Raw genomic sequence first — 21,020 nt, forward strand, 5'->3', positions numbered from 1 at the left:
TCACCATAACTTCCTGCACGTCCTGACACAGTCAGAAGAAACCGTCGCACGACGTTTCAGAGGTTTGGACTGTTCCTATCTTTCCACCAACCTTTCGAATTTCAAAATTCAAAATTTAAAAATATTAAAAAGTAAGCGGGAAAATACCCCCTTACCTTGGCGAACAAGTAACCGTAAGACGGATGCGGGTACAGAGTAAAGGCAAAACCCTTCACATACCTAGCACCCGCAGGGAATTGAAGCCAAGAAAACCTTGGCGAACAAGTAACCGTAAGACGGATGCGGGTACAGTGTTAAGGCAAAACCCTTCACATACCTAGCACCCGCAGGGAATTGAAGCCAAGAAAACCTTGGCCAACAAGTAACCGTAAGACGGATGCGGGTACAGTGTTGAGGCAAAACCCTTCACATACCTAGCACCCGCAGGGAATTAAAGCCAAGTACCTCGGCAACCAAGTAACTATAAGACGGGTGCGGGTACAGTGTAAAGGCAAAACCCTTCACATACCTAGCACCCGCAGGGAATTGACGCCAGGAATACCTTGGAAGTAAAGTAACCGTAAGACGAGCGCAGGTACAGTGTTAAGGCAAAACCCTTCACATACCCAGCGCTCCGCTGGGAATTGAAACCAAGAAGGATCTTCTGGGCAATGCTTGCGGAAACGGAAATAACATCCCCGCATAGCGGGAACGTCGAGAACTACGTTGTTTGAAGCTCCAGGATGGAATTGGTGGTTTTAACATAATTGATCACTATGTTCAAAACTACCAAAACCTCATGGAGAATCCACAAGTGGGACTCAACGCTCCTGACTTGCGAGGAGGTTACAGCCTACCCGTATCATACCCAAAGACCAAGCAGGAAACTCGGGAATTTCTGCAAGTGACAAGGACTTCCGCGGGAAGAATCCCCATGGAAAACCTTAAAAAACCCTTTTCAAAACCCTCTGCTTAAAGTCCAAAAGTTCACCTCACTTTATTAAACACTCATGAGAAGAACATTGGACTGGGGGGACTTGAAGAGGTAGGTCCCAGCAGAGCCTAGTTGGACCCGCAAGACTCACCTTGAAGAGGGACGTCTGCGCAGAAACCAACTGGATCCGCAGGACCAACCATGCTCAGAGACGTGACGTCCTTACGCGCAGTACGCAAGCTGGTCCCGCAGGAAATGCCTCCCGATGGTGAAGGACTCCGCCTGTCCCCGCAGCCTCTGATACAAGCCATCAGGGAAGGCCACCCGCGCAGCAGGGCTACACGCACAAGGCACTTAGCTCTCAATCACTCAGTGTCACCTGAAGGAATGAGCGAAGCCGGGAACTATCCCGCACAAGGGCGGGAGGGGGAATACTCCCGCCCAAATAAGCCAGTCCGTACGATACAGGAAGATCTTCTGTACTGTACCTGACGAGGTATGGGAAAAGGATCTGACTAAAGATACGACAGCTTATTGACAACAGTATGGCGAGCAGCATGCTCCTGCACTGTACGTCACTATTAGCCGCTGCCTACTCACCAACTACTGCCATACCACGTGCGTAGCCGTCAGTTGGTGGAACAGGAATAGTATACAGCAGGCCTGGTCGCTATCAGCCGCTACCTACCCACCAACTACCAGCAGGGCACGTGCGTAGGCTACTGTTGGTGGAACAGGAACACTGTTGCAGCCGGCCATACCTCTTTGGAAACCTACCTTCGGCTATAAATACCACAAATGGTATGACCATCTCATCTTATCATTACATTATCACATTATCATCATAATATACCTGATATCTGCTCTAGCAATCTCTTAATATACTTTTATATTTAAAGAGCAATCTAGTCTGATTCTCACGCCGGAGGGTGGTCACAAGGAGGAACCCCCCCTTCTCAGTGACGAGCTCACGGTGTCTGTTTTGCAGGTTATCAGAAGAACCATCTTCCAAGGGTCTAACCCCTCGTGGGAAACATCTATCTAACCCCCAGGTTACCAGTAATCTGCCCGGGGTCCGGTTAGTGTTTCTTCAGCGGTGATGATGGCGATGTCAAGCAATGGTTGTGGATAGGTGGCGATGGTAAGTGGACATGGTGATTGTCATAGTGAGAAACGAGTGTAGTGAGTGGCAATGAGCGATGTAGGCACTGGTTGTGGCACACCGGCACTTAGTCATAGTGGTACATATAGACATGCACAAAAATGTTTAAATTGAAAAAACCGGTGTACCCGGTTATTACGTAAAACCTGGTTCCGGTTTATACCCTACCCGGTTCCACTGGGTTCCCATATTTCTCCATTAGGTCGGGTCGGTTCCTACCCGGTTCCTGAGTGGAACCGGTTCTATTCTGTACCCGATGACAAAAAAATCGGTTCCTACCCGGTTCCGGGTTTTAACAAAACCCGATTTTGTGCACCTCTAGATACATAGGTTCAAAGGGATCAATTTGGTATTTGAAGATAAGAATCATAAAATAATTTACTTTGCATAATATAGAAGCATAATCTAAAGTTCTAAACACAATCATTTTATCTAAAGTATCTGAACATGATATTAAATTTTGTAATCCGTCAAACTAATTCAAACTTAGGGCCTGTTTGTTTAAATCTGAATAGGCCTCTTAATGATTCAGGTCTGATTCGGTCAGACTTAAAGGCGTTTGGTTCAACAAAAGTGTAGGTCTGAATGGCTGAACGGGCCTCTTACCCATTCAAATTGAAAACCACGCTGAATGAATAATAAGTCCTGATGCCCCTTCCCCTGCCATCCTCCTCGTCCATGCGACTACCCACCAACCACCGTCGCAGCATCCCTTCGACCACCGTTGACACATCGTATCCCAACTATCTTCTTCCTCCGGACTTGTTTTTCTTTCCTCGCCCTGACCAATAAAATCTAACTGGTAATTCCTACTGATTCTTTTGTTTTTCCTTTCTAGATTCGTTAAGTTGTTCATTGATTTACGGCTTCTTTTGTAGGGTTTGGGCTGTTTGAGATGTCGTGAGAAGAGCAAAGAACGGCAACCAGGGCAGCTTGTTGATAACGAGGTGAGTTGTTGCTAATTGCTAAGCTTCAGGATGTGTTTAGGTTTTTGTTTGATTTCTAATCCTTGAATTGAATGTTTATGTTTATGGTAACTGGTAATTAGGTTATTTCAGATTATTCTACTTTTAGTTCAAGTTAAAACAATTTGAGGTTTTCAAACCTAATAATCAAATATGATCAGAGAAGAAATTTAAACCTTCACCATATCAATTTTGGCTAAAGTTCAATTGTTCCTCTATGAAATTTCAACATTCAACATGTTAATTTAAAATTAACTTGATGGTGATGGGTCTTGTGCTTTTTGAACACTATAATTTTGGTCCCATTGTAGCTATTTATAATCACATTAGCAATTCTTGATGTAAATAACCACTGAATATTATGCTTTTTTCCGGCTACAGTCGCTTTGGTTCTCTCTGCATACTCTTTTAATGATTTGCAATGTAAACCCTTCTTATGATAACATTGGCATTTGACAAGTAGTACATTATAGTTATTAATCATATCTATGTAATGTAACTTATATAACTTTGTGCAGGTTTCACTTAAATTGGTGATAACTAGCTCACTGCAATTATATGCTACTAAAGATTTAAGTTTGCCTCTCTATATACAAAACATTTTGTCACTTAAAGAGAAAATCCGTTGGACGAAAATGCACGAGTGAAGAGGTCGAAACGGGAATGTCGAGCCCACAAGAGGAAGGCTAAATGAAGACAATGAAAATGAAGTATTTAATGCCTTAAGTCCTTAAGTGGTTGAAAATAAAATTTTGGAAGGGAACTATCTTTGTTTTTATTTATGTTTTTATCTATTTTTTTCTAGTTTTTATGACGGATCTTTGTAATATTTTTAAGTTTATAATATATATGAACTTTCATGTTATTTGTTCATATATTACCATCTTGTTTTAATGCAAAAAATATGGAGTTTAAAGTCAATAAATTGTGCAGCCCCAAAAGGCAACAGCACTAGACAGTTTCTGCACTGCAGGCCAGACCAGGTTTTTTAATACTCTATACCGGGTTTTGTAAATATCCGAAAACCGGGTATAACCGTTGGGTTTATAAATGAACAAGTTCACTCAATGAAAATGATCAAGTTAATCGAAGACAATATAGTGGTTTATAAATCTACATTTTTATGTGTTTTTTATTTTATATCTATGTAAAATTTAAAACCCTTTCTTATTTGAAGTTTTAATGCAAGAAATAGAGTTTGATTAAAAATATTGCAGCAGGCCTGCTTAAAAACAACAAAAAACGTGTTTTATTTAGAGATTTGATTAAACAGTATATTTTATTCAATACGAAATAGTCAGAGGGGAAAAAACAGTCATTCTACATTATCATTCAGATGTCCAACCAAACAACACTTACTGGCTCAGCACTTATTAGCTCAGAGTCTCTTAACCATTCAAACTTCTAACTAATTCAGCACTTAATGGCTCAACACTTATCAAACAGTCCCTTAACTAAATAACATAAAATATGTTATAGAATTTGAAACACACTAAACTGCAAACTCACAAAAATATTTATATAACAAAAGTCTTATCACCAATCACCATTGCACTATTATCCAGAAGTTAGGAACAAAACTACTCGTGGAAGATGTTAACGACCATCTTTTAAACACGTGTCATTTAATTGAACTACTTTTTTTATATGCAATTTAAGCTCTTACAAAATATTTTAATCTTATTAAAAGTTAACAAAGAAAAGTAATTCAAAAGGCAAAACTTATTATTTTATATTTATTTATAAATATTTAAAAAACTAGAACATATTATTCACGTATTTCTATTTCTATTAATAATATAGGGGTAACAATTATCAACAACAATTCGATGGCCCATACGAATTTTGGATTCCCAACAAATGAAGCCAGTCAACATCATAAACCACCAACTCTGAATTTTTCTTCCAACAGGTAAATAACATCCAAACACCACAATCAAAAAATAAATTGATGATGAAAATCAAAACCTGCAAAAGTTATCATAATCTTTTCTTTATATTCTAGCAATCCTATCTCTATACTAAAATCACTAGAAGACTTGCCGATACATATAATAATATACCATTCACATTCATTCTCAACTCATCATCATCCCCATGTCGTCTTCATTCGGCATCATATTTAGATCCGGCAAAACAAAACCCTTTTGCGGATTCATCGTTTCGGCCTCTACTCTACACGATTTCTTAATAGACTGGGTAGGCAATTTTATTTGTCGCTCATGCGCTTTGATTACCGTCATCTTGTTTCTCTGATTTTGATCTAAATCAATCTGTAAAACAAAACAAAAACGAATCGAATCAATTGACTTGGTATGGCATCTTCTGTAGATCGAATAGATAGAAAGCGGCCGAGCCTTAAATAAAGCTCGTTTAGTTATCAAGCCCAAGCTTGAGCCTGAGCCCAACTGTGAAGTTCACCATTTTGGATTTCCAAGCTCGAGTTGAGCCCAACTTAGGCTTGTTTAAGGCTTTGCTCAACATACAAAAATAATTTTTAAAAAATGTACATAAAATAATTAATAATTAACAAACAAGCTGAGTGCAAGCCGAGCTCGAGCTTAAACAACGACTCACTCGAGCTACAAAAGAAGCTCTAAATGAGCCAAGCTCGAGCTCTCAAAAGCCAAAATCAAGCTCGGCTTGTTTACGTCACTAAATCCTTGAGATTTCGTTAACGACGGGTGTGATAAAGGAATTATACCTTAATTCTCTTGAGATTCTCACACTTAGACAATTGTTGATTTAATGAGACTCGCATCGATGTCAACTCTTGTTCGTTTCGAGACACTTTTCTTTTTTCGAATTTATGGTAGTTGGAGGTAGATGCACCTTCATTTACCTGCAAACAAATTAATATAATATTAGTTTCTTATTAATATAATTTTAAATAAAATAAATAAATAAAAGATAAAAGCGCTATTCTTTCAAGTGGGATATATGGAAAAGTCGTAAAGATATAGCCGACAAACTTTCACGCACCAAAACATATCGCATTTTTATCATTATATATTCCAATCGGTTTCTTTACGTTTCGGTTAAAGCCGATTTAAAAAGTTACTTTCAACACAACAAATCAAACCGGATACCTATTTACCGGTTTAAAAATAAAAACAAAAAACTTCAATTTAAAAACCGTCAAAACCAAACCACGAAACGAATCATTTAGATCCAGACAAATAACATAAAAAGACAAAATTGCCCTCCGCGTATGGGGTGGACCACCTCCAACTCATTCTTGTTTTAAGAAATAATTATAAACATAAGGGTAACTTTGTCCAGGAATATAACTAACTCGTCTAAAGCAAGTTTCATTTTTCATGGATCTTGATAAGTTTTAGTCAGTAAAGACTTAAAAAAGAGTCACAAGTAGACAATGTTAAACCTCCTTTATTTACAAAAATACCCTTGAAAATCACGTCACAATAAACAGGTGAAATAAATAACTTTCGCCCTTTCTATAACTTTCTTAACAACATGCAGGGTATTTCCGTAATTAACTGACTCCAAAGTTTTACCGTCGGCGATATACCGCCGGCAAAAACAGATGAAAAAGTTGTAGAAAAAGACAAAATTGCCCTCTTAACTCATTTTTAGGCAAGTCCATAATAAGAATTAACTCGTCTAAAAGAAGCTTCATTTTCACGGATCTTTGATATGTTTTGGTCAGTAAAGAGTAAACACTTAAAAATGTCACAACCAAACATCTTATTTACATAAATACCCTTGAAAATCACGTCACGTAAAGCAGCAGAAAAAATAAGTTACGCCCTTTTCGGGGGCATTTCGGTAATTAACTCACCCCCGAGTTCCAACGCTTTCACCATCGGAATATACCGACGGAAAACAGTAAAAAAACTAAAAAGTCAAACTTCAGTGACGATAAATAAGAAAAAAAAGAAGGGTAAATTAGTAAAATAGTAAAAATAGATCTTTATAAACTTTTTTGTGACAGAGACAGGCATAGGCCAATAACCCGCCGTAAAAATCTGACGTGTCACAGTTCTCCGGCAACAAATTAAAAAATAAACCGGTAAAAACACAAACCTTAACCAGATCTGACCGCCGACAAGATTCATCGTACCCATCGCTACTTGACCCACCGCCGCTCCAAGACAGATGTGTGGTCGGACTACCTCGGTGTTCTTTGCCACCCTTTGTGACGGCGGCGGTCGGAGCAGTGGTTTTTGATCGGTACTTTCGATGGCCCCAACGAGGTGGAAGAGTTTTTGTAATTGGTGTTGAATTTGAGTCTGAATCTGAAGAGTGTTTGAGATGTATTAGAAGCTCAGCCACCGGAACGTCGTTAGTTAACGCCGTTTTGAGCCAGTGGTCTGTCATCGGAGAAGTAAACGGCGCCGTTACGGAGAGAGGAAGATGAGATGAGAAGAGATTGGGGAAATGAAAGGAAAAGGAAGAAAGTGGGGTGGCGGAAGATGGGAAAGGATTTTATAGGAGCAGTGGAGATGACTTATTATTATTATTATTATTATTATTATTATTTAATTAATGTTAGAAGTTTTGTATTTGGTTATATATCATTAAAAGTTAATAATGAAATAAAATTATTATTATTATTATCTATGTTTAAGAAAGTCATAATACTCCATTCGTTACGTACAATGTTGGTTAGGTTTAGAGAGTACTAGTTTTATATAATTTTTTATTCACCAACTCCATCTTTTTATTCACCACCTCTAGACTTGTAATGTTTTATGGTAATTTCAAATTTTACTTAGATGATTTAAAAAGTAACATGAGAACGAATACACAAATTCGTTATGGAAACTTGCACAAGAATATTGACCAATGACGTTTCTTTATAGGACGAACCATCACAACATTTCAGTTAGCAGTCATACCTGTTAACAAATTCATAGTTATATTAGTGAAAATTTTGAGATTAAAACTTTATCGATGGTAACTTAGTTGTCATTCCTAATCCAGATACCATTGATGATCAATTACACAAACGACTATTTGTTAATAACATTTCCAAATTGGAACTAATCGGTGTTAACTTCCTTATGATGACTGCTACTAATACTCAGTTACGACTGATATTCTTTTCAATACAATGTTTCGTCAATCATGCAAGTCCGAAGTGAGTTCCAAAGTTCACGTAGCATTCCAATAATGTAAGAAATTTTTTACAGAGTGGGTGTCACTCGTCGACTGGTAGTGAGATCTCTAGCAGGGAGTATGCCCCTTAAACCTTGTTTGAGATGTTGCCTTTAAAATTTAAATTCCTATCAAGGTCATAGTCCCCAATTTTGTCAAATCCCTGATTACCTAAAAATTTGGCATTAGACGGACCTCTAAGTACATGCACTAAATGGCCCATCTAATGTTTCAGTTAGATTTTTAATTCTAGCAATTACTTACACAAATCCATTATTTTGTATCCTTTTTTAATCCAACTTTGTTAAGACTGTCTCTATAATTACAAATGCATTTAAGGTGTCGGGCTTAAAAAAGGGTAATTCGAAATACAGAACACAAATGGAATAAGTAATGTACCTAATCTTGCATCTAAATCACAAGAATCAATATTACAAGCTTGCTAATTCACCATAAAGGATATATGGCATGAAACCTCATTTCAAATCATTAGAACTTGTGGAATCGAGTCTAGGATGGATTTCTTATCACAATTGACCAACAAATACCAAATTCAGATTATTCATAGCTTCAAAGATGAACAACATCTTTTGATGACTACCATAAATAGACCTTGAGCATGAACTAAAGCTTCCAACAACACCCATGATGCTTGAAATCCACCAAAAGCTTGAAGAACAATATAAAAACTCAATAACACACCATAGTTGTAAAGAGAAAGCTTGAAGAGGTGTAGAGGATGATGAAAGAGGTCTCTAATTCTTTTAATAGGTGTTAACTTGACAAAATGATAGCGTGCTCGACTTTGGAGAGGCAGCCACACATCATGCATGCAAGGTGTCAAAAAGTGACACGTCTGAGTCAGGCATCAGAAGGACCGTCTAATCTATTTGATGGTTCGTCACAAACTCATTTCACTAGGGTTATTTAACTGAACATTGCACGGACCATCTAACCAACTTTTCAAAAAATTACATGTTCAGCCCTTAAACTTTAATCTTTTAGAATTCACAGAGTTAGTCCCTTGACTTATAAAAACCCAAAAATCAACCTGAAACATATTCAAAACCCAAAAAATCGTAGATACACTCGTATATTGCACATAATTTGTTTTCGTGGTGTTACATATGCTTTAATAAACCACTAAAATTGTCACACCCCGACTAAGGGTCTAGAAGTGTGACCAATAGTTTGTACATATTTTGTAAATATATCATAGTTGAGGGTTGTTTTAGCAGAAGACTTCGTTTGTAATAAAATGTTTATTTATTTTGAAAATTTTTCGGATATTAAATACCCTAGTGTTTGATTTACAATTTTTGTTAAGTTGTCAACAATATAATAATAATTAAAAACTTATCCATCTTCATATAACGAGCATCTAACTTTATGAGTAACTCTAATTCCTTGCTACGTATGTTAAACTTGATTTTCTGAAATGTGGGGAAAATATGTCAACGATATGCTGGTGAATCGTTGACTCTATAAACATTTAGTAAATCTTTAAATGACAAGATAGTTTTCTTGAATAAACTCAGCGGGAATATATATTTATCCTGGGATTTGTACCACTTGCCATGCACACACAATTCAAAAGTTCTCTAAGCCATGTAGCACTTTTGAAGAACTGGTTATGACTGCTTGTTCAATTATGTTTAGATCCAAACACATGTGTAATCAGTCTGAGTTGCTTTTATTTTCTTTCTTGTATGTGAGAGATCGCGTAATCTCTTATAAATATTTGACTGATTTTTTAAAATAAACAAACTGTTTATCTTATTGACTGGTTGTAAAAGGTTAACGTATTCGCCTGTGAATCATATGTTCATAGCATTTGATATATGCTTTAACATCAGACGCAGTCAAGTTCGTTTTGTGTATATGCTGATAGAAATCGAGTTTAACGTGGCAATCATGCTCTCTTAAGAAAACAAAGTCGCTCAAACTTCACCAAACTTCCTACATACCACATATCATACACAAATATATGCATGGGTGCACTCATACATACATACATACATACCTACATACATACATACGTGCATGCATACGTTCGTACGTGCATGATATTTTGACCTAAACTAAAATCAAAACTAAACTTGCAATGCTCAGTTCTATCACATTTCATAGGTCGAAAGGAGCGTGAGGGCTTCTTCTTTCAATCCCACCTGCTTTCTCAAAATCTTTTGATGTAGATTCTCTTTGAAGCCTAAATGCATAATCGACAATAAAACTTCAAATGAAATATATAAATCCAGTTAATTATGTTAAAAGAAGGTTGCCATTAATGTAACCAATGGCCATTTCATGGCAGTATATGAATATACAAACAAAAAAAAAAAAAGCTTTTTTTCCCCAAAATTTAGAATAACAACGCACCTTTGTAGATCACTACGCTTCGGCTAATCAATTCTACTACAATGTAAGACTCACCGGAGAAAGGAGACACAATAGGTGTAGATCCGGAAGGAGATGCCAGTATTGTTTTGGTCCGAGTTCTTACAATCAATATACTCTATGTTACTCTCATATAGGGGCATTCCGAACATATCCCTCATTCATATCTCTATAATTACACTAAAAATACTGCAATTCTCTCTCCTGCTCAATTAAATTAAATAATATTTTTTTTATTTTTATTATTACAGTTTTCTCTGGCTTCTACTCACAACCAATTTAACAAAAATTAAAAAATAAATAGGGGTAAACTTTATTTCTCCAAATTTACAAAAAATCACTATATTTTCTCTTTTCACTATATAATTTACACTCACAACCTCACCCTATAATTTGCAAACTCCCCTCACATAATTTTAGGGGATAGGATGAGAATGCTCTAAGGATCCTCTACAAAAAGAGGACTGTTTTGGTTTGAGTTTTCAAAAGGTGATTGTTTACGCAGTTTTTCGAGACATGTCCCAGCAAGTGTGTTGTCAAGCTGAGCCAATAAGCTCATCGATCAATAAAGATAGGATGATATGACTGAAGTTCTTTACATCCTTAGGTAGTTCGACTGATTTAGGACATTGGCCATGTATGTCCATGTAGTGGTATTTGGTTGATCTCATAAAAGTTGTTAACTTGTTACGCTGATATTTGATCGTAGTCGTTGGTTTTGAATCTAATACGTGTAAACATAAAGATCAGTGTGCAATATTATATGACAATGTAACGAGATTTCTTATTTATTTATTTCAACTAAAATCAACATGTGTCTTGCGTGAAAACCCGCTGGAACCGATCGGTATTGGCTCAGTATGTTAAAATATCGTTTCGGTTCGTTACGACGACATAACCAAAAAACAAAGCAATGTTTTAAACCCATATTAATGTGATTTGACTATGAAGTTCATTGCAATAATGTTCATCATCCCTGATTAATCTTTATAATTACACACGATTGTTTGTGTGACTTTATGAAAAATTGATGGGTTTTTTGTGTTCCCTTTGAGTGAGTGGTTGTTTGTGTAACCATATAGAACTTTAGGGTACCATATGAAAACCAATGGTGGGTCACCCCTACTGATATACAATATCAATCGTAAAAAAAGTATCAGTCATTATAAAGACGAACTATATAAAATATGAAAACAAAGTTTAAGAAAATTATTTAAACGACAAATAAAACATGTAAGCCCACACTTGCCCAAGTTCTGTGTTTAAAAATATAGTTTGCTAAAGATTTTAATTAGTTGAAAAAAATAAAGAAAATAGAAACCATTTTTATTTATGGAATTTTGGTTAATGATTTTTTTTTTGAACAACCAACTAAGTAACGTCGGGTACTCCGTACGCGGCCCTCATTGGCTAAAGGTAGCCCGAGCCGACCACTAGTCCGGACGGACGGAGCCCCTAGCGGTCCACTTATTGAGGGGTTCACCGGATAAAACCCGACCCCACGCTCGCCAAATGGCACGACAGCGAGGAGCCGGTAAAACCAGGTGAGATCAGGACTCGAACCCTGGCAAGGCAGAGTCATCCCTCATATCTCCCATATAAATTGGTGATAGTGAGGTTTGAACCCCTTACCTCTCACTTATAAAGTGAGTGCTCTACCATTGAGCCACATCCAATTTATTATGGTTAATGATTTAGTATTTATAATAATTAATAAAATATTAAAATATTGAATAGTAAAATGAATAGTAGATATGTGAGGGAAAGAAAATCCTCTATTTAGTGTATATATATAACTAGGTTAGGTACCCGTGTACAACACGGATTAAAAAAATTAATTTTATAAGTCAAAATGTGTCCATCATGGGTTGGAAAAAAATACATTTTACAAGTCCAAAAAACTCAAAATACAAATAACGAAGAGAGTTGATAAATAAGTTCCTAAATAAATAAAATATAAACGTAAATTACGAATACAATACATAAATTTATAATATTAGGATGATGACAATGTACGTCTGACAACATTGTGTAAACACTTTACTCTTAAGGTAGCCAAGTTAAAATAAATTATGTTAATTTTGTTGTAACAATCAATCATCGATTTCATTAACAACTTCATTTTTAGGTGTAAGTATTGTCTTTTACTAAAGAATATCTGATTTTTGATATGTTGTATGTTGCAGAATTGAAGGATACACAAAATCAACTAATCTTGATGGATTAATATAACAGCAAAATACATATCAAATTAATGTTTGATAGAAAAATAAGATAGTAACATTAGTAGGAATTACAAAACCAACAATATATCTCTTTACCAATATAACAAAAAAGGAGCAAACCCATTAGCTAGCCTACACGTTTAACATCAGGAGTTGTATTGGTAACATTACTATTAAATTGAATGTAATTCTTAAACTTCGGCAGATGAATGTTCAGCATGCTCCGCAACATCTTATTTGTAAAGCTCATCTTTGAGGCAGTGTTTAAACTACTTGTAGTTAGTTCTCTCCTAAATAATCAGATGATGCACATCCATTCTGTAATAAACCAAGCTTTTTATGCCATCTTATGTTAACCAAAACAAACTGATAACCTTGTCTTGTGATCGGATCCACGTCCACCTGACATTGGAGATAGTATACGAAAATAGTGATTATAGTTAGAGATTATATAAAAGAAGTATAATTGTGACGGGGTGCTCCAAATGGTTAAATAAATGATGAAGAGAGCAAATCAATCCCTAATAAATAGTTTAAAAATTCAAAAAATTGAGATTTGTTTAAAAATGGTAAATAGTCAACTGCATATATTATGGAAAAATATAAACTACGTATGTTACGGTAATTCTAATTATACATGAAAACCAATAAGCAAAGATGTAGCATTTTCGTAATCGTTTCTTATATTTATGATAAGATTTTTTGGTAAATGTTAATTGTTATTAAGAAATAATAAAGTAATAAACAAAACTCTATTATCTTTAAACTTAAAAAAAGAAAAAGAAACCAGGACATATCAATGACCTAATATAAAAGCATATAAGCGTAAGAAGCTTACAGTGTCATGCCTAGCAGATTTAAGTTGTGGGACATGATTTAGAATTTCATGGTTAACCAGAAGTATGCTTGGATATGCACTAATTAAACTGTAAAGCTAAAGTGCTCATTTCTGATTGACTATTAAACAAAATGTATTTAGAAGCATGACAAATCACTAAAAGTATAGCCTAGAAAAACAAAGCATCAAACAAAATAAAAAAAGATTTCAGATGTCTTACTGGAGAATCAAACACCAACTTTTAAGCTTTCTTAACAGGTGAACTTTCTACAAACATAAAAACTTTGCCAACCTACAAATATTTAGAACAAATAATGATAGTAAATTAGATCTATAAAAAATAAATAAAAGAGGATACTAAAAGCACAAAGCAATATTGGAAAGAAAACTTGACCTCTTAACATCTGAGTTATTAATATGCAGGTATCTAGAGGTAATGTAATTTACATAGAAAAAACTTCAATTCTTACAGCTTAACCTAATAATGAATAACATAATCAAATCCCAATCAACCATTAGAATTGAACAAAAATTATGCATGGTCAAAATCCCATAATCTATTAAACAGAAGCAGAGGTTAAAAAAAACATATCCCGTATCCATAAATCTATTGACACAAACTCTCAGTTTCAACCACATCACCCATGCTAACATTAATATAAAGTTCATCCACAATATTCCCAAAGTAGAATATCTATAGATCTCAACATGCGTTCATGAAATGACCTATATGAGATGCAATTTTGTCATAGCAGCAAATATGCATTTTCTAATTAATCAAATAAACCTAAGTTACAACACGTCAATCGCTAAAAAAGAGGGCAAAATAATGAAAACCTAACCCGTAACAGACCAGCAATTAAAGCCCTAAGCCAAACAAAAAACAAAATCCCTAACAAATTGATTGAAACGATGTAAATAACCAGACAAAATTGAAATATTAAAATCAAAATCAAGCATGATCCATAGCGAAATGATGAAACTATAGACATCTAATAGTATGTAAAACACATAGAAAGAAACAATTAAAAAGAAATTATATACCTAAGTAGCTGAATCGCCGAACAAAGATATAAGAAATTGGTTTTCTGATCGGAATAGAAGATTCTGGTCAGCAGATCATTGAGACATGGATGATGATGATGATGATGATGATGATGATGATGATGAGAAGGGGTGATAAAGATTACCGGATAGAGGAGAAGAAATATCGATTTCGAGTATTGATCTTTGAGGGACCTTAATCATTAGGAAAGAAGGAATAATGATTTAGGGTTTATCGCCAATGTTGTGGTGCAGGTTAATAGATGATAAGAGCCAGGTTTGTAAAAGACTTGTGTGGGAGGCGGGAATTTGAGATGAGGGATGGACTAAAAGGATGACACGTGACATAAAAAACTTTTATTTATTAAATAGTATAAATGTGATACCTTATATTAATAATGTTAGATTATCTGACGTTTACAATTCATTAAAATGTATAACACATACATACATACATACATACATATATATATATATTTACTCGTGTGTAACATTGGATCTAACCTAGTTATCTATATATCAAAATATGTTTTAAGCTCATTAGGCTGGCCAAGCTTGGTTTATGAAACTTAAAGTGGGACTCGTCTAGTCGTCTAGCATAGCTAACTCATGGGCCATTGGGCCGCTCCATATTGATGTGGGGTGAAGCAAGGCCCTAATACTTCTAGTTATTTTATATCTATGTGATCAAAATATTTGGTTGGGCCATTGGTGTTGTGGATCGTGGATTGGGCTGCTAACCTTAAACTCGAAAAGACACGTTTAAAGGCATGTGGGAACAAAGTCAGGATTAAGAACAAAGTTAGGCTCGATTTCTAGCTCACTTAAACTCGACTTGATTAGAGCTTTTAGTGAACCAGTTAAAATTCGGTTGCAACTTTTGAGTGACCCGAGTTGTTGATTTATGTCCAACCGTTTACAAATAAGTTCAGGATCGCTCTTCACGTTATTGGAACGGAACTAGAAATACCCTCGTATAGTCGTATGTAATGAAAATGGGATGCTAGTCTAGCTGCCTATGCGATATTGACACGTAACAAAACTTTGTGGAAGTACACTACGAACCCTTCAAGTTCTCTCATTTTTATTAATACCCACATTGGTCTAGATAATCATACATTAGCACCCCATGTGACCAAAAGCTTCACATGGGTTCATAAAAAGAAATCACACGTGCAACATGTTAGAAAGTGGTTCCATACCAACCCCAAAATGCAAAGATATAAATACTTTTTCCCCTCTTCACAACACCTTCCATTTTCACATTCCATCATACTTTAACGCCTTCAACAACTCCATCAAAGATCACTCTTTTTTTTCTTATGTTCACAACATCCCCAATTCAAATTCAAGGTTTAGTTTCCATCTTTGACAAATTAGATCCACATCGCATCCCGGTTCGATCTAGTGATTAATCTTGATGGATGCTTTTCATAAATTCAAGATTTTGCTTGTGATCTCATCTTATTTCATTAAAATTGTTCATGGATATTATCTTCCCGGTAGTTTCCCTCACAAATACAACGTTGGTGATCGATTAACCGTAAAAGTTAATTCATTAACATCCATAGATACCGAAATCCCATATGGATATTACACTTTACCCTTATGCAAGCCTCTTGAAGGCATTAAAGACAAAGCTGAAAACATAGGTGAGCTTTTGATGGGAGATCGAATCGAAAACTCACCATACCGGTTTAGAATGTTCAACAACGAAACCGAGATAGTTTTGTGCAAAACGAACCCGTTATCTAGTGATGACTTCAAGATTTTCAAAGATAGAATTGATGAAATGTATCAAGTTAACTTGAATCTTGATAATCTACCCGCAATTAGGTACACTAAGAAAGATGGATACTATCTTCGATGGACTGGTTACCCTGTTGGAATTAAGGTTAATGATGTTTATTATGTGTTTAATCATTTAAAGTTTACGGTTTTGGTTCATAAGTACGAGCATAACAATGTTGTTGGTGTGATTGGGACGGGGGATGGGGCCGAATTGATCACACAAAGAAATGAAACTAATCTTGATGGTTACATGGTTGTTGGATTTGAGGTTCAACCATGTAGTGTGAACCATGATGATAGTTTGTTAAAGAACGTTGAACCGTATGGGAAGTACTTGAAGCCGATTAGATGTGACCCTGCTTCAGTTGCAATGGCTGTGACCGAGGGTCGATCGGTTACTTATACTTATGAGGTTATGTTTATTAAAAGTGACATAAAGTGGCCTTCAAGATGGGATGCATATTTGAAAATGGAAGGTGCAAAGGTTCATTGGTTTTCGATCTTGAATTCGTTGACGGTGATCACTTTTCTCGCGGGTGTTGTTTTTGTTATAATGTTGAGGACAATTCGTAGAGATTTGGCTCGGTATGAGGAGTTGGATGAGGGTCGTAGTCAAATGAATGAAGAGTTATCGGGGTGGAAACTTGTCGTTTCTGACGTTTTTCGAGCTCCAAATCGCCCCGAGCTTTTGTGTGTTATGGTGGCTGATGGTTGTCGGATTCTTGGAATGGCTGTTGCTACGATATTCTTCGCTGCTCTCGGGTTTATGTCCCCAGCTTCACGTGGAGCCCTCATCTCAGGTATACTCGTGTGTCAAGAACAGTTCTTTTTGATAAATATTTCGGGCGAAACAAGGCGGGTCAAGGACCTGGCCACTCAAATTTAGGGGTGTAAACGGGCTGAGTCGAGCATAACCCGAGTTTGGCTCGTTTAACTTGCTAGAGCTTGAGTTTTGCTAATAATATAAATAGTCATAAGTGAGGCATGCTTGTTTTGCAGGTATGCTTATGTTCTACTTACTGTTGGGAGTAGTAGCCGGTTTTGTTGCGGTTTGGTTACAAAGAACACTTGTAGCCGGAAACTCACGAAGATGGTTTTCGGTGTCAGCACGAGTCGCATGTTTTTTCCCGGGTATCTCGTTCCTCATTCTAACAATCCTAAACTCTCTTTTATGGGCGAGTCAAAGTACCGGGGCTATCCCCTTCTCAACCTTCATCATACTAATTTTACTTTGGTTTTGCATCTCCGTCCCTTTAACCCTACTCGGTGGGCTTGTGGCCACACGGGCCAGGTACCTGGAGTACCCAGTCCGTACAAATCAAATCCCTAGAGAGATCCCGGCTCACAAGTTCCCTTCATGGTTATTGGTTCTTGGAGCCGGGACCCTCCCATTTGGGACACTATTCATTGAGTTATTTTTTATCATGTCTAGCATATGGCTCGGGCGTGTTTATTATGTGTTCGGGTTTCTTTTTGTGGTTCTTCTTTTACTCGTGACGGTTTGTGCTGAGGTGTCACTTGTTCTCACTTACATGCATCTTTGTGTTGAGGATTGGAAATGGTGGTGGAAATCTTTCTTTGCTTCGGGTTCGGTTGCATTTTATATCTTTTTGTATTCGATTAACTATCTGGTTTTCGATCTCAAGAGCTTGAGTGGACCCGTGTCCACGATAATCTACTTGGGTTATTCGTTGTTTATGGTTATAACGGTTATGCTGGCGACGGGAGCCGTTGGGTTCTTGACATCATTGTTCTTTGTTCATCGTCTATTTTCTTCGGTTAAAATAGATTGATTGTTTGAGGATCTAGGGAACTCCAGTGACTGAGTTGTGTAGTTTAATAATGAACAAAGATTTGATTCATATGACCTGTTTTTAGATGTGTTTACACGCTATGATGAGGTGGATATAAATTAGTAGAAAGATTTTATCAATTTTAGGAACAGTAAACTAACTTAAACCCGACAATAAACATGAAACTTGAAACTAAGGCATTCGGGTACGTGACCAGATATGAGATTAGCTTTAGAAATTTTCCACCAGTATGAGAAATTAATGGTATGGTATTAAATGATATCTAACCCGATTACCAGCATAAACATACCTATTTACCCGAATTATACGTGTAAACATTTTCTTATTTGTATAATAGCATTCTTTCCTGTCATTGGAATAAAAGAATATGCTAATTGATTTTTGTAATAAACATACATAAAAATCAAAATAAAAATTAAATAGTAAAAATGTAGCTGGGAATCATAACGGATAAGTTTTAAAAGACTGGCGGATTAAGGCAGTACGAGACAGGAAAATTATCCAGCACTAAACAACACGGTTTTAAAATCAAATATTAGACCATTATTATGATGTTGAAGAGGAGTGCGGCGGTTGATTTATCTACCGCATTCAGGGAGCTTTTTTGTCAGGCCATAACCACCCGAGGCGGTGTTTCTGGTGGGTCCTGAACCCACTCATAACCACTCCTCACACCCTTAACAAGTAAACCGGTTGACATTTAGCGCATGTTTGGGATTCAATTTAAAAAATGCTTATTGGTTTATGTGTGTTTTTTAAAAAGCCATTTTGAAAAACCATGATTTGGGACTTTTGAAAAACTGTTTTTTAACCATTTTAAAAAGCTAAAATCAGAAAGTTTTTTATGACTGTCAAACACATTTAAACTTTTTGGCTTTTTGAAAACACTAATAAGCCAGTAAACACATTTTCCAAACTTAATCCCAAACATGCTCTTAAAACATAGCCATCACTTGGGAGGATTTTTTCGATACGTTGATACCATTGCACGGGGCTGTTTTTTGTTTATGCTAGCCAATTTTGTTCCAGTCTGGCCGTCCAACATGGAAATGCAACTATGCAAGCATGCAACCATATTGTGACAATATATGTGCCTGAATTCGAAGAAATTATTATGTGAAATGTTGGTCTTTCGGCGAAAGCCAAAAGCATGAACATATATAAATAATTGTTGTGGGGTTTGAAAAGTAAAAGTAACATGATTGGGGATCAAACTCATCATCTAAGGTTCTTTGCCTCTTTTTATGATTTGTTGTCGGCCTTTTGTCTAAAATTTTAAATAGAGTATACGTGAACTGAAAATAGAAATTTGTAGTTTATTTGATGAGTCGAGAAGAAAAAATTGAACTCTTAACTTGATTAAGAAATAAGTAATAACTATCTTGAGTTTGACACGCGTTTGAATAGATTTTCATAAGGGTGTTAAGAGTCGAGGGTAGGGGTGTACACGGACCGGACCGAACCGGACGAGAGCATGTCTGTGTTCGTCCGTTAAGCTTTTGACGGACAAACGGACGGTTCACGAACACTCTACCAAACGAAAATTCATGTTCGTCTCCGTCCATTAAGAAATTGAGTTTGTTCGTGTCCGTCCATGTCCGTCCGTTAATATTTTAAACGGACGTTAACGGACAATAATGGGCAAACGGTCACTAATGGACAAACAAACATGTGAACATTAATGGACAGCGAACACTAATGGACAAATATAAACGGTTACATACTAACACCAAGCATATATCTAAACAACTTCACATACAAATTAGGAATTACACCATATAACATCCAAATATACTTAACACTTTATATATTAACATAAAGTGGATCACTATAATATAAGAGACATCAAACATGTGTAGTAATATAAAAGTGTTATTAATAAAACTAGAAATTCCGCAGTTAAATTACAATACTGGATAGATGTAAACACTAACGATACCTGACGGACATTACCGGACGTAATCGGACGAACGTTACCGGACGTTCACGAACACTATCGAACGGACTTGGCCCTTGTCCGTGTTCGTCCGTTAAGCTTACCGAACGAATTTTTTGTGTCCATGTCCGATTCGTTTATTAAACGGACGAACATAAACGAACTTCTTGCCGAACGGACACCTGGACGTCCGCCGGATGTTCGGTTCGTTTACAGCCCTAGTCGAGGGATAAGAGCATTCCCATCCCAGTTCTTAAATTTATTTGAGGAGAGTTTGTAAATTATAAAGTGAGGTTTTGAACGGTTGTGAGTGTGAATTATAGGGTGGAGAGTGAAAAGGTAGTTGTTTATTGTAAATTTTGAGAAACTTTGTTTGTGCATATTTATTTTTTAATATTTATTGAATTGGTTGTGAATAGAAAAAAGAGAAAACTATTATAATAAATGTATAAAAAAATTATTTGATTGAACATGATAGAGAAATATAGTGTTTTGTAACGTAATTATATACATTAGGATGGAGGACGAGCTGAGAATGTTCTAAGAATGACATACAACAATGAGAGATTGTTACCTAAAAGTTAAGGAGCTTATAAAGATTTATTAGGATGTATGAAAATTCATTAAGGTACTTTTTCATTTTTTAATATAAAATTAAATTAATATATTAGAAAACACAAAAAAAAAAAATAATAAATAAATAAAAGTACATAAATTTCATTAATTCAACACACTTTTTTAAAGAAAAAAAACAGTCCTTTTTATTAAAAAAAAATACATAAACATCAAATCAATTTAGTCCCCATTCAAGGAT

The 21,020-nt window shown here is 35.9% G+C and overlaps 2 protein-coding genes across 2 annotated transcripts; one reads left to right on the forward strand and one right to left on the reverse strand.

Annotated features, from left to right (window-relative positions):
• Positions 1-4,851: 4,851 nt before the first annotated feature.
• Positions 4,852-7,534, reverse strand: LOC143549507 (uncharacterized). The gene is made up of 3 exons (XM_077040407.1): positions 7,088-7,534; positions 5,745-5,882; positions 4,852-5,313 (listed from the first exon to the last, which is right to left on the reverse strand). The coding sequence occupies exons 1-3, from the start codon at positions 7,379-7,381 to the stop codon at positions 5,119-5,121; spliced, it is 627 nt and encodes a 208-aa protein (XP_076896522.1). The 5' UTR covers positions 7,382-7,534; the 3' UTR covers positions 4,852-5,118.
• Positions 7,535-15,634: 8,100 nt separating this feature from the next.
• Positions 15,635-18,402, forward strand: LOC143549508 (transmembrane 9 superfamily member 11-like). Its single transcript, XM_077040408.1, has 2 exons — positions 15,635-17,256; positions 17,456-18,402. Exons 1-2 carry the CDS (start codon positions 16,086-16,088, stop codon positions 18,247-18,249), a joined length of 1,965 nt encoding a protein of 654 aa, XP_076896523.1. The 5' UTR covers positions 15,635-16,085; the 3' UTR covers positions 18,250-18,402.
• The last annotated feature ends 2,618 nt before the right edge of the window (positions 18,403-21,020 follow it).

The sequence above is a fragment of the Bidens hawaiensis genome, unplaced genomic scaffold, assembly GCF_021521415.1.
Source record: "Bidens hawaiensis isolate Kalapana, Puna unplaced genomic scaffold, B.hawaiensis_p1.1 tig00015613_1, whole genome shotgun sequence".
In the NCBI taxonomy this organism is placed as follows: domain Eukaryota; kingdom Viridiplantae; phylum Streptophyta; class Magnoliopsida; order Asterales; family Asteraceae; genus Bidens; species Bidens hawaiensis.

Bases quoted from the DNA above. Each gene is read 5' to 3' on its own strand.
- LOC143549507 (XM_077040407.1), bottom strand. From the start codon at position 7,381: ATGACAGACCACTGGCTCAAAACGGCGTTAACTAACGACGTTCCGGTG. The intron at 5,883-7,087 runs GTTTGTGTTTTT...ATTTGTTTGCAG, and splicing joins GGCGGTCAGATCTGGTTAAG to GTAAATGAAGGTGCATCTAC. The intron at 5,314-5,744 runs GTATAATTCCTT...TTTGTTTTACAG, and splicing joins AGAATCTCAAGAGAATTAAG to ATTGATTTAGATCAAAATCA.
- LOC143549508 (XM_077040408.1), top strand. From the start codon at position 16,086: ATGGATGCTTTTCATAAATTCAAGATTTTGCTTGTGATCTCATCTTAT. The intron at 17,257-17,455 runs GTATACTCGTGT...CTTGTTTTGCAG, and splicing joins ACGTGGAGCCCTCATCTCAG to GTATGCTTATGTTCTACTTA.